Genomic DNA, 14,404 nt, shown 5'->3' with positions numbered 1-14,404 from the left:
GCCCGAGCGCGGACCCTCAGAAGAGGAGGTCCTTTCCTCAGGGGAATTGGACGACCTCTTGGACACGGACCAAGTAGGTTCAGGGATCGAAGACCCGGATACAGAGGAGTCTGGGGCAGTCTCCCTGAGGGAGAGCTGGTGGATTCAAGGATTGTCGGACTTGGTCCATAGGACATTCAACTTGCCAGTACCAGATCTCCAGGTATCGACGGTTTCAGCTTTGGGCTCACTGAGGGCGCCTCAAAGCAATGCTGTGTTTCCGATCCATCCTCTATTAGAGGGAATTTTGTTCCAAGATTGGAACAAGCCAGATAAGATCTTCTTACCACCTAAAAGGTTCTCTGTCCTATATCCTATGGAAGAAAAATTTTCCAAAAGATGGGCTACTCCTGCAGTGGACGCAGCCATCTCATGTGTTAACAGATCGTTAACATGCCCTGTAGAAAACATACAGGTGTTCAAGGATCCAGTTGATAAGCGCTTGGAAGCACTACTTAAGAACTCCTTCACTACTGCAGGGGCAGTAGTACAGCCAGCTGTGGCTGCGATTGGGGTCGCTCAAGCATTATCGGATCAATTTAAGCAGATGCTTAAACTTATTCCGGCCCAGCAGGCAGAAAAATTTTCGGATGTCCCTAAGGCCATATGTTTTACGGTAGACGCAATCAAGGATTCTATCCAGCAAGCGTCACGTTTATCGTTATCCCTTATCCATATGAGAAGACTCTTATGGTTAAAAAGCTGGGAGGCTGAGCCCCCATGCAAGAAGCTCCTGGTAGGGTTCCCCTTCCATGGAGGACGACTCTTCGGAGAAGACCTAGATAAATACATTCAGACCATTTCAAACGGCAAGAGTACTCTCTTGCCAACTAAGAAGAAGGTTCAGGGACCTGCGTTTAAACGACAGTATTCCCCTGGGCAGGGGCCCTCTAATGCCAAGCAGTATCGACGGCCTCCTGCAAAAGCAAACTTCGGCTTCAACAGCAGATCACAAGGACAGGCTGTTAGAGGCAAAAGGCAGTGGTTTCGCAAACCAGCAAAACCAGCCCCCAAGCCAACCTTATGAAGGGGCGCCCCCACCCACGAAGGTGGGGGGAAGGCTGCGACTCTTTTCAGAGATTTGGGAAGCCAGAATTCCCGACGAGTGGGTACGGTCTTCCGTGGCCACAGGCTACAAATTAGATTTCCTAAGGTTTCCTCCTCCTCATTTCCAGAAGTCGAGGATTCCAAACGATCCGGAAAAGGGAGCCGCATTAAGATCGGCATTAGATCATCTACTTTCCCAGGAAGTAATAGTAGAGGTACCAGTCCTGGAACAGGGGCTGGGTTTCTACTCCAACCTATTCATCATCCCAAAATCCAATGGAGATGTCAGGCCAATTTTGGACCTAAAGATGGTAAATGCATATCTAAAGATCCGCTCATTTCGGATGGAATCCGTGCGGTCAGCAGCTGCCACACTCCAGAAGGACGACTTCATGGCGTCCATAGACATAAAGGATGCCTACCTTCATGTTCCAATTTATCAGCCACATCAAAGATATCTACGCTTCATGGTGGCTTCGCGTCACTTCCAATTCGTGGCGCTTCCCTTCGGGTTGGCTACGGCCCCCCGGGTGTTCACGAAGGTCCTAGCTCCGATCCTAGCCAAGCTAAGGATCCAAGGGGTCACGATCCTAGCATACCTGGACGACCTCCTAGTCATAGACCACTCGTCTCCCGGCTTGGAGCGAGCAGTGGCCCTCACGGTCCAATACCTCGAGAGGTTCGGCTGGGTCCTAAATCGAGAAAAGTCAGCTTTCCAGCCCACAAGGCAGTTGGAATATCTCGGCATGAGATTAGACACAGAACAACAAGGAGTGTTCCTACCTCTGAGGAAGGTAAAAGCCATCAAGGAATTAATCCTACTGGTTCTAAGCAAGAAAGAACCGACTATTCGCCTATGTATGAGGTTACTAGGCAAGATGGTGGCCACATTCGAGGCGGTACCATACGCCCAGAGCCACACTCGCATCCTACAGGCAGCCATCCTGTCAGCATGGAGCAGAAGGCCACAGGCCTTGGATATCCCGTTGCCGCTCTTATCAAGAGTCCGACAAAGTCTGTGTTGGTGGTTAGACCCTCAGAATCTACTGAAGGGGAAGTCTTTCAGCCCAGTGGCTTGGAAGATAGTGACCACAGACGCCAGCCTGACGGGCTGGGGAGCAATTTTGGATGGTTGCACTCGCCAAGGTACTTGGGCAAAGCCAGAGAAGCAGTTGCCCATCAACATCTTGGAGCTCAGAGCTGCTCGACTAGCCCTCAGGGCTTGGACGTCAAAATTGCAGGGGTTCCCGGTGAGAATTCAATCAGACAATGCCACGGCCGTGGCACACATAAATCACCAAGGGGGAACCAGGAGTCAAACCGCTCAGAGAGAGGTGAGCTTGATTCTTCTATGGGCAGAGGCTCATGTGCCCTGCATATCGGCAATATTCATTCCAGGAGTGGACAACTTTCAGGCGGACTTCTTAAGCCGCCAGACTCTATGGCCGGGGGAATGGTCTCTGCATCCACTAGTCTTTCAAGCACTCTGCCAAAGATGGGGAGTGCCGGACGTGGATATCATGGCATCGAGACTCAACAAGAAACTAGACAGGTTCATGTCCCGCTCAAGGGATCCGATGGCCTGCGGAACCGATGCGTTGGTTTGCCCTTGGCATCAGTTCAAACTTCTTTATGCGTTTCCCCCGCTCCAGTTACTACCCCGCCTGCTGCGCAGGATCCGGGTGGAGCACATACCAGTCATCCTGGTAGCTCCAGCATGGCCCAGAAGGGCATGGTACTCACTAATCTTAAGGATGGTAGTGGGAGACCCTTGGACTCTTCCTCTACGGCCAGACCTGCTATCGCAAGGTCCGATCCTCCACCCTGCCTTACGGCATCTAAATTTGACGGCCTGGAAGCTGAATCCCTGATTCTCAGGGGTAGAGGTCTGTCTCAGAAAGTAATCTCTACCCTAATCAGAGCCAGGAAACCGGTCTCTAGGGTGATTTATTACAGGGTCTGGAAGGCCTATGTAGGCTGGTGTGAGTCCAAGCGATGGCTTTCTCGCAAATTTACCATCGATAGAGTATTAAGTTTTCTCCAGCTAGGAGTGGATAAAGGATTGGCATTAAGCACAATCAAAGGACAGATTTCTGCTCTGTCAGTGTGGTTTCAGCGGCCGCTGGCCACCCACTCGCTGGTTAAGACCTTCCTTCAAGGGGTCTTACGTATTAGACCTCCAGTTAAATCCCCGCTTTGTCCGTGGGATTTAAATCTTGTTCTGTCAAAGTTTACAGAAACAACCGTTTGAGCCGTTGGCTGATATTCCTTTGGTTCTACTGACAAGGAAGTTAGTATTTTTGGTTGCCATAGTTTCCGCAAGAAGAGTTTCGGAGCTGGCAGCCTTATCCTGTAAGGAACCATATCTTGTTTTTCATAAGGACAGGGTCGTTCTCCGCCCTCATCCTTCCTTCCTTCCGAAGGTCATATCCAGTTTTCATTTGAACCAGGATTTGGTATTACCATCCTTCTTCCCTAAACCTACTTCCAGAAAGGAAGGGTTGCTGCATACCTTGGATATTGTCAGGGCCATGAAGGCCTATCTTAAAGCTACAAAGAAGATCCGGAAGACAGATGTGCTGTTCATTCTACCGGATGGGCCCAAGAAGGGGCAGGCAGCTGCAAAGTCCACCATTTCTAGGTGGATTAAGCAATTAATCACTCAGGCCTACGGCTTGAAAGGGTTGCCTCCTCCAGTATCATTAAAGGCTCATTCTACTAGAGCCATGGGCGCCTCCTGGGCAGCACACCACCAGATCTCTATGGCTCAAGTTTGCAAGGCGGCAACCTGGTCTTCTGTCCACACGTTTACAAAATTCTACAAGTTGGACGTAAGAAGGAATACTGATACTGCCTTCGGGCAGGCAGTGCTGCAGGCTGCAGTTTGAGACCCTCGGATTCCGGGGGCTCCTCTTGTTCGAGTTAAATTTAAAAAATTTATTTTTCTCAACTAAGTTGGATTTATTATGATTTGAGTATATCTCTAAATTAAATCCTTTTGTCTTGGAGATGTTCTCCCTCCCCTCATTGTAAGCATTGCTTTGGGACATCCCATATAGTAATGAATGCCGCTCTGTGTCCCGTGATGTACGATAAAGAAAAAGAGATTTTTAATACAGCTTACCTGTAAAATCTTTTTCTTGGAGTACATCACGGGACACAGAGCTCCCACCCCTCTTTTTTTGAGGACCATTTTGGGAGGCATACTGCTTGCTACAAAACTGAGGTACTCCTCCTATGGGAGGGGGTTATATAGGGAGGGGCATTTCCTGTTTGAGATTGCCAGTGTCTACACCTGAAGGTACTCCATATAACCCATATAGTAATGAATGCCGCTCTGTGTCCCGTGATGTACTCCAAGAAAAAGATTTTACAGGTAAGCTGTATTAAAAATCTCTTTATCGTACATCACGGGACATAGAGCTGCATATTCATTACTATGTGGGTTATAGAGTCTACCTTCAGGTGATGGACACTGGTGTAATCAATTAAACAGGAAGTTCCCTCCCTATATAACCCCTCCCCTACTGGGAGTTCCTCAGTTTTTTCATCAGTGTCTAAGGTGTTGGTCACGAGTTAACATGTGCTCTTAGGAGCTCCACTGGAGGGATCCATGCTGGATGTAAAAAGCCTCCATAAATCCGGATCCGTCCAAGGTGCTTCATAGCCAAAGTGGACGGTACCCGGGCCTCGGTACGAAGAACGAGGTTTAGCCTATAATGCCTCTCTGTGGAGGGCTGGATCCTGGGTTCCAGAACTTTGTGCCTTCTAAGGACCAAATGTTTTTTCTGCTGCCAGGGTGCTATATAGGTCCAGGGGTGTGGTGTTCCTGCCATGGACCCCGGTCCCTGAAGGTCTAGGACTATACCCACGGTGAAGGGGGAAGATTGGGCCTCTTGCTTGGCAATACCCTGCAGCGTGGAAAGGTAAGAGAGAGACCTACGGGACTTGGTTCGACAGTAGGTCTTCTGTAGGGGACTATGGGTCTCGCCTATATTATGTTTTTATGCATGGGCAATGTAAACCACAATGTCTTTTGAGACGGGATGGCTCAGGGCACCCATATACCTCCCCTAGCCGGCATGTAGCCTGGGCCACTATGTCTGTTCAGACAGGATGGCTGTAGTACCCATATATCTCCCCTTGAAGGGGCTGGTACATATAAAAAAAAAAAAAAAAATGCCCTTAATCCTATGCAAAGCATTGTCTTCCATGAGTAGCTGCAAGTCTTATCTGTGTTTCCACTACTATGGGCAGTAAAAGACATGCCTGATGTTTTCGCTTACCATGCTTTCCAAAGACGGAAGCTTAAGTGTTAGCTGGTCTATTGTGCGTCCCACTTCCTCAGCTTCAGGCTCTACCATGTCGCACGTGCTCACCGGCTCAGTGCAGTCGCAGAGAGGGCTCTTCAAAAAGGCCCAGACGTCAGAGCTCTGTAAAGCTAGGGGGACACAAACGCAAGCACCTTGTGTGAGTTGGATACAGATTCATCTAAGACGCCTACTCCGCATCTAGCTGTGCAGATTAGCAGGCATTGTTGCTGCCAGACTATGTTCAGCTGTTGATGCACCTGGGTTAAGCTCCTCTGCCTTTAGCTTAGGACTTTGGTCTCCCCATTGAATAAGGTCAGGGGTAGGAATATAAAAAGGAATCGCCACCTGAACCTGGTGGCCCCTTATTCTCCCCTGTAGAGACAGCTCACAGATTGAGCCATCAGACCTCTCAGGCAATCAATGCAGCCTCCCCCAACATTGCAGCCACTCTGCATGTGTTTTGTTTTTTGCATCACATTTGTTGTTCTACAAGAGGTTAACTGCTATGTTCGCAGCATCCTCACAAGAAGCAAAAAAAAAAAAGCAGGGTGTGTCCCTTTTCCTGCTTTAATCCTTAAACAAAGGGATTAGAAGAGCTGGGGATGAAGGTTCACTGTCAGAGGACAGGAGACAGGAGCTGCAGCCTAACGAGGATAAGCTATCAATAGCTCTACAGGTTCTGATTGCACCTGCAGTCTTTTCAGAGATTCATGCTGCATATAATTTCCCTCTGCCTACTCGGCCAAAGCCTCTATCTTCTCCTTAGAGTGTAAAGAGAGGTTTTCCTATAGGTGGCTAGTAAGACCTGGGTCCAGCATGGTCAAGTATCTGGAACTCTAAAGATACATTCTTTCATTTGACAAGAAGCTGGGTATGTTTGGCACAGTCCAAAAAGGAGAGTTTTGGCCTCAGACAAGACCATCGCTATAAGAAAACTGGTCTATGTGGTCACGGCAAGGAACAGTTCCTTACTTTTGGCCTTTTGATTAAGGCACTAGGGAAGATGCTGGCTTCATTCAAGACAGTTCCCTATACTAACTTTTATTCAGGGCTGTTATAAACAGTATTTTGTCGGCCTAGAAAGTGTGGATCTTGACCTAGCATTATCCAAAGAACCCGGTCCCAGAGATATGCTGGAATTCCTCTTGGTGATTCTTAACTAAAAGGGTTTGCCAGGTCAGGAAGAGACCATGGCCCAGGGGAAGTAGTCAAGCTCCAAGGGAGCCTTATCTGTCAGCTAGAGCTACCGATGGAGCATCTGGCTTAGGGGCCTGAACGTTCAGGTGGCAGGTTGGTTCTGTCAGAGTACAATCAGACTATGCCATACTAGTGATTTACTTAATTTACCAAGGAGGAGCTTGTGCCTTGCCTATTGGCATTCGTCATTTCATGAAATGCAGAATTGGCGGGCGATTCGCTGGAGCCGTCAACAAGTGTCTCCGGGAGAATGACCTCTACACCCTGACTGTTTTCCTGACCAAATGTCACAGAAATAGTACCCTGTACATAAGATGTATTGGCGTCCAGGCTCAACAAGAGATTGAACAGCTTGGGGTCAAGGATAAAGGATCCACCCGCATGCGGGGCAGATGTGTTTTTAATCCGAGGGGGGGGACCAGTTGTCACTGGTTGTGTCTCTCCCCCCAGTGCCGCGACTTTTGTGGCTTCTATGCAACATTTAGAGGAGAACGGAAGCTGGCCTGATTACTCCGGCATAACCCTGACGACCTCTCAGTGCAGGAACAGTAAGGGTGGTAGTAGAGGACCCACAGTCCCTTACATCTTGTCCAGGCCTACTTTGCAGGGGGTATTACATTCTGCCTTGCAACAGGTGAATTAATGGTCTGGCTATTATAGACCACATTCTCGAGGATCGGGGCTTTCAGAATCAGCGGCAATTCCCTTGATTCATACAAGAGAGCTGGCCTCCAGGACCAGATAGCCTACGGTCTGGAAGGCCCATGTTCCTGGTGTGAAACCAGATGGTGGCATCCGTGGAAGTTTGTCAAAGGTAAAATTCCTGCCTTCCTACATTTGGAAAGGAGACGGAGCTAGCCTTAAGTTATATCAAGGATCCGATCTCGGCCTTGCTTCCAAAGGTCGATTACTTCACACTCTTTGGTCCGGGCTGTTATGCACGTCACCCCTTGTATAAGTCCACCAGTTAGGTCGCCCTTGTGCTCGGAGGATTGGCTCTAGTTTTGTCGGCTTACAGGGTCAGCTCCTTGGGCCGATGCACCATATTTCCCTTCATCCTTTAGCAAGGGAATTGGTGTTCTTGGTTGTGGTAGCCTCCAAGAGTTTCAGTATTGGCAACTTTCTTGGTATAGAGCCATACTCAATTATTCTTACAAGTAGAGTGATTTTCATCCTCACCCAACCTTATTTACTAGAAGGATCTAGTATTCATTTGAATCTAGATATTCTTACCTTCCCTTTTTTCAAAACCTTATTTCACGGAAGGAAAGGTTATTGCTTTTCTCTCAATTGAGATGAGAGCAGTTAATACCTATCTGAAGGTTTCAGATATAGAAAGCTGACGTTTTTATTGGGCTGCCAGAAGACCCTAGATGGGCAGGCAGTGTTCAGGTCAGCTATTAAAATGGTTACACTCTCTCTCTCTCGTTGGAGTAAGAAGGGTCTAGGCCTATCTGAAGCGGCTGCTCGGATACGGAAAACTGATGTTGTTGCGCTACCAGGAGGCCCCAGGAAAGGGCAGGCAGCGTCTAAAATCAACTGTTTTTAAGGTTGATTCATCAGGTTATTATTCAGGCTTGTGGTTAGAGTAGGATTCCCCCTGTTTTTTTGTGGGGGTGCTCCCTACCAGGATGGTAAGCGCTTTATGCGCAATGCATTTCCAAGCCTTTATGACACAGATTTTCAAGGCCACAACTTGGTCATCTGTGCTTACGTTCACTAACTCCTATCAGGTGAACATAAGACGGCAAGAGGATGCAGCTTTTTGGCGCAGTATGCTGCAGGCAGCATTATAGGTCCTCACGTCTGATGGCGGTCTGCGTTGTTGGTGTCTCCCTCCCCTCAGTAAGCATTGCTTTGGGACATCCCACATAGTAATGAATATGCAGCTCTGTGTCCCGTGATGTACGATAAAGAAAATAGGATTTTTATAACAGCTTACCTGTAAAATCCTTTTCTTGGAGTACATCACGGGACACAGAGCTCCCACCCCTCTTGTTTGGGGATATTGGGACACTTATTGCTTTGCTACAAAAACTGAGGAACTCCCAGTAGGGGAGGGGTTATATAGGGAGGGAACTTCCTGTTTGATTACACCAGTGTCCATCACCTGAAGGTAGACTCTATAACCCACATAGTAATGAATATGCAGCTCTGTGTCCCGTGATGTACTCCAAGAAAAGGATTTTACAGGTAAGCTGTTATAAAAATCCTATTTTTTTAAAAGGAAACCTGTTAAGATGGTTGCAGTTTAGCGCAATTGAAACGTCCATGTGCTCTAGTAGCATCATTTTATTTGGAGGTAGCCACCTCTAATACAGGATAGAAGACGGGTATCCTGGTGGGTTTTGTCTCATTATTTTTTTTTAATATGCTTTTTATTGAATTTTACAAGTTATGTAAACAATACTAGTAAATGAAGTACAAAAATCACAATACAGTACCAGTTTTTTGCTCTTGGTCACCAAGAGAAGGAAAAGTGCACATTGTTTTTCTTTTCATTCATATTCTATAATGTACAGCAAAGGGCACAGAAACATAATTTTGTCTGTCTGGTTCAGATCTGATTGACTTTCGGTGGCATAGTATTTTGTCTAGCTGTGCCCATCACTGTCATACAAGGGAGTTGCAGGTGCCAGAGTGACAAGAAAACGTTTTGATATCCAGATGCATCTATCTCCACTCATCTTGAGGGTCATAACATTTAATACAGTTCACAAATTTATCCTTTAGGCCTACCTTGACAAAGGGGTCTATCTGTGGATGCGATAAAGTATGGTGTTAAAGTCTCTAGCTGATGGCTCCGGCTTGGGTCAATATCAATTTAAGCAATTGAGCATTGAATAGAAGGGGTAAATAAACATTAACCAAAGTTGGATTCAGCAACATACTGTATTGGCAATAGACAGATTTGGTAACGGGTATCGTTCCCCTGTGTCTATTTTAAGATCTAGCACCTCAACAAAAAGGCCTTTAGAAATTGTGACTGTGACATATCTTGATTATAATGTACAACCCCAATTCCAAAAACTGTTGGAACGCTGTGTGAAATCCACAAAAAAACAGATGACTATTTATTTTATTCACAGTAGAAAACATAGCATATATATTTTTAAGGAAAAAATAAGGTATTCGCTTTTTTGAGCATGGGGCCTCTGAGTGTGCAAGTGTTAACAGGCACAATTGGCCTGTAGCACTGATCAAAACTGACAGGGTGCTTGTACAGAAGTCAATTTCTGTACAACCAAAGTGACTGTATACAGATGGATATTTGGCTGGTCCCTGCTTAACTGGCTGAATTTTAATCCAAGTATGGCCCACTTTACTGGCAGGATCACCAGGTGAAAATTAGCCTAAAAACAAAACGAATGCAGCTATCACATCCAAGAATTGGTAAGCTGCAATATGTTTACTTTTGGGTTCAATTCCACTTTAAAGCACAGCCCCACTGTATGGGTTAACTGTTTGTTTTTGTCAAGAGGTAACCATAAAGTTGTACACTCGCTCGATCCGCCTCTCTAGTGGCAAACGGCACCCCCCATGAAGCAGTGGTGGACTGTTCCTGATGTTTTTATTTCCAGAGCAGGTCTATGGGCGTAATGACGTCAGGAACTGTCCACCGTACAAGTTCACCAGACTACCGGGGAGGGGGGGGAGCCGCATGAACCGGTATTGTGCTGGGGGGATCGGAGGATTAGGTAAGTATATCTTCACTCTCCAATCCCTTAGACAAAAACGAGCAATTAACCCATGCAGTGAGACTGTGCCTGCAAAAAAATTGCTTAGAGTTTAGCTTTGTTAGAGTACATTTTGCTGGTGCATTGCCAGCTTTTAATGCTCATGGTGAAATACCTATATATTAATAAAATGCTTATGTGACATATATTTCATTTCACCTACTTAAGGTATTGTCGAGGTTGTGATGGAGAGATCAAAGATCTACAAGTAAGTGCCATCATTTTAAAGTGAAATATTTATTTTTTACTACTTTCCTTGTTTGTTTGACTCTTTGTAGCCCATTGAAAAGGTTGCTGACCTAATTCTGACAATGCTTATTGGTTTTCTGTTGAGGCTGGCTTTAGATGGATCTTTTCTCCCATCCACACAAACGTTGTGGATGGGGGAATCCTCCCTGCTGTGCCATCGTATTCTGACAGTGGGGGGAGTTCCCTGCTGTCAGATTACACTGATCAGTGCTGCTGGCTATAGCCAGTGGTGCTGATCGAGCTGCAAAAATCCACAGCCACCCTACCTATCCATGGATCAAAATTTGAACTGTCACTGACCTGGAACAAGTATGTAGATCAGGGAAGCAGAGGTCATGTCTTCATACTTGTTCTTTGTTCGTGACTTAGCAGATCAGCATCACAGCCAGGGAACTGACAAGAAGTCAGCAATGGAAGTCTCCGGAGTTTCCTTTAGATATGGGTAAAGGGCAGATTTGGGGAAAAAGTAACATTTCAGGATGAGCTCCTTACTCTGTGATCTCTCTTCATTACACTTCCTATATTATAGTATATTATAGCAAAACTAGTGGGCAGCTGATGCTTTACTATGAATGTGGATTCCGGAGACTAGATGACAAACATCATACTGATAATGTTCAGGATAGTTACTGTGTTTTCTTTGAAACAACTGCCCTCTATCTTTAAGGAATAAGTTCACCTTTCATAACATGTTACACCCATATTCAGGGTGTAACATGTTATGTATGCACTGGCCCCCTGCGATCTCTACTGTGACAGCAAACCGGGGGGATCTTTTCCCAGTATCTGCCACAATTCCGGCAACTTTTGTGGCCTGTAGTTTTCAATGAACTACCATGGCCCTCCTACCACCATAGTTCATTGAATCTTCCTGTCAGAATGTATCGGCTTCCTCGTACGAAGTAAGCCTATACACTGACATATCTGCCCGAGACCTGCATGGCATCGGCGATCTGGGGCTTAAGGACAATTATCCGAACAAGGAAGCTGTTATACACTTTGTTCCCTACCAGTAGGTTTTTCTAAAATTGTCTGTCTATTAAACATTCTAATAGTTATAAAGGTTCCATTGTAGTTGTGTTTTCAAGCCTAATACTCTAGATCAGGGGTGGGCAAACTTTTTGACTCGAGGGCCGCAATGGGTTCAAATATTGGACCCGGGGATATATATTATAATATAATTTACTTTTTAGTACTGTATTAAATACTGTACTTTAGATATACACATAGCAATAGGTTACAGCAGTACAGTATAAAATGTATATATAAGTACAGTGTTTAATACAGTACAGTATTAAAAAGTATATATATATATATATATATATATATATATATATATATATATATATATATATATATATATATATATATATATATATATATATATATATATATATATTACAAACCCTCTTTGAAGAAACCTAACATTTTATTTTGCTGCTAAAATTCCATAAACCAGCTGATGATGTGAGAAACTAAAAAAGAGAAGATAAAATGGGTACAAAGCATGACAAGGGACAGAAAATAGAAAGGAGAAGTATAGAATAATGGATGTTATTCATCAGTCTGTGAGCAGTCCATGTGCAAGCTTGCAACATTAATCATACAATGAATATCTTCCTACTTTTTTTCAAGACAAAACCGAGAAAAGAAACATAAAAGGAAAATAACAGGGTAAGTCTGCATGGCTTTCTGAAACGAGCCATGTTAAATTGCAGAGTTCCTAAATCTCTATAGGAGGAGACGCTGTGAGATATTATTCCCCATCACCTCCCCATCCTCCTGGTGTAATACACAGGTGAGTCCATGCCATTTATATTACAACCAACCGTTGGGTGAGTCCATGCCATGTATATTACAACCCTAACGGTTAGGGTTGTAATATAAATGGCATGGACTCACCTGTGTATTACACCAGGAGGATGGGGAATGACATCTCACAGCGTCTCCTCCTATAGAGATTTAGGAACTCTGCAATTTATCATGGCTCGTTTCAGACAGCCATGCAGACTTAACCTGTTATTTTCCTTTTATGTTTCTTTTCTCGGTTTTGTCTTGAAAAAAGTAGGAAGATGTTCATTGTATGCACATGGACTGCTCACAGACTGATGAATAACATCCATTATTCTATACTTCTCCTTTCTATTTTCTGTTTTCTGTGGTGTCTGTTCCTTGTCATGCTTTGTGCCCATTTTATCTTCTCTTTTTTAGTTTCTCACATCAGCTGGTTTATGTAATTTTAGCAGAAAATGCACCAATATATTGCAAACCATAGCAACCAAACATCACTCACCATCAGTTAAGATCCAAAGGAAAGTTTACTGCACCTAGGAGGGCCAGTCACTGATAACATCCACGCCGCATGGATTGCTCCTCACAGGCGCGCGGAAAGGCAGGTGACGTCATCTGACGTTGCGTCAACTCCCTGCCTGCGCCTGCAAGTACGGCTCAATTCGTAGTCTGCCCACAGCCCCGCCCCTCCCCCCCCACTAGCTGCTGGCCGGCCCAGCCACTGACTAGCCAGGAGGAGACGTTGCGAGATGTCATTCGCCCAGCCACTACAATGCCGTAGCTAGCGCTCAGCGGCCCGGATTAAAAGGTCCGCCGGGCCGTAGTTTGCCCAGTCCTGCTCTAGATAATGCCTTCTTTTGTTCTTGTCTACAACCAGCCTGTTGGGTTTTTCTTTACCGAACAGTACCACTGGTTATAGCTTGAAAATGTGGATTGGGAGAATCGGTTATTTTTTTTTTTCAACTGTATGGCCTGCCTTACGTTCTCTGTGAGCTCTATGTAGCTGATATTTAAAAAAGAGACACGCTGCAGTTTACTGATGCAACAGATTTGAATCATAATAGCTTGGACAGTTTCAAGGCTGCAGATAAAAAAAAATCATGTTTCAATAATATTATATAATACCTTTTTGGAAGTAATTTTCGGAACAGAAAATACAGCTAAATCCGTTATCTGTTCGATAGATCTAATGCCTGTGGATGCTTGCATTTAGAATAAGGTGTGACCAGCTGTAGCTTTGTTTCCAATTTGCTTCTTAGATTCTAATTTTTTTACCTCTTAAATGTATATGTTAACTTTTTCTCTTTTTTATCTTTTACAGGTTTACATTTGCACAGTGTGTCAGTGTGTCTTCTGTGTGGACTGTGACCTGTTTATTCATGATTCTCTGCATTGTTGTCCTGGATGCACTCACGCACAGCTAAACCCCCCTGTAGTATGACAGCACCGCCTCTATGGTTAAAGTCAAGTCCTCAAGTCCCCCCCAACAGGTCATGTTTTCAGGCTTTCCATTAGTAATTACCACAGCTGTTTCATCTGAGGGAAATCCTGAAAACCTGACCTGTTGGGGGTACGTGAGGACTGGAGTTGAGAAACATTGGTTTAAGTGACTGCTGTTAAAGAAAATAAATGTGTGATCTCTGCTGATTTCTGCCGTAATAAATATAAATGGACACTGTTTTAAAGGATCACCTAAAAGTTCACCTTTAGTAACATGTTACACCCTAAAATGTTACTAATGCTGCAGCCCCCCTCATTCCCCACTTGTGACAGTGGGTGAAAGATCCTCTCCCCCACACCCGGTTTCACAAACAAAAAAGCCTGAAAACTTTTTGGTGGACTGAATTATTTTTTTTCCCCCTAAAAATTAATTTTCCGAGATGCTGCAACAATGGCATGTATAAATACTTTTCAACATACTTTTAGTTGTACATATTGTAAAAATTTGTTTACAGTCTTTCTTAAAAAAATTAAATGTAATAATTGCCAAGTGCACCTTAGCTGGCTGCCATTTCTTCTTTCGCAGTTTTC

At 44.9% G+C, this 14,404-nt stretch overlaps 1 protein-coding gene across 3 annotated transcripts in view; it reads left to right on the top strand.

Annotated features, from left to right (window-relative positions):
* Nucleotides 1-13,926, top strand: part of LOC120930352 (general transcription factor IIH subunit 2) — a 56,062-nt gene extending 42,136 nt beyond the window's left edge. For all 3 annotated transcript variants that reach the window (XM_040341550.1, XM_040341552.1, XM_040341556.1), the window contains exons 15-16: nt 10,502-10,541; nt 13,695-13,926. In XM_040341550.1, coding sequence (XP_040197484.1) covers nt 10,502-10,541; nt 13,695-13,814 — 160 coding nt within the window. In that variant the 3' untranslated portion in view covers nt 13,815-13,926. The remainder of the gene's footprint in view (nt 1-10,501; nt 10,542-13,694) is intronic.
* Nucleotides 13,927-14,404: the final 478 nt, after the last annotated feature.

This window comes from Rana temporaria, chromosome 1 (genome assembly GCF_905171775.1).
Source record: "Rana temporaria chromosome 1, aRanTem1.1, whole genome shotgun sequence".
NCBI classification, from domain to species: Eukaryota; Metazoa; Chordata; class Amphibia; order Anura; family Ranidae; genus Rana; species Rana temporaria.
This window is presented reverse-complemented; position numbering and strand designations above follow the sequence as displayed.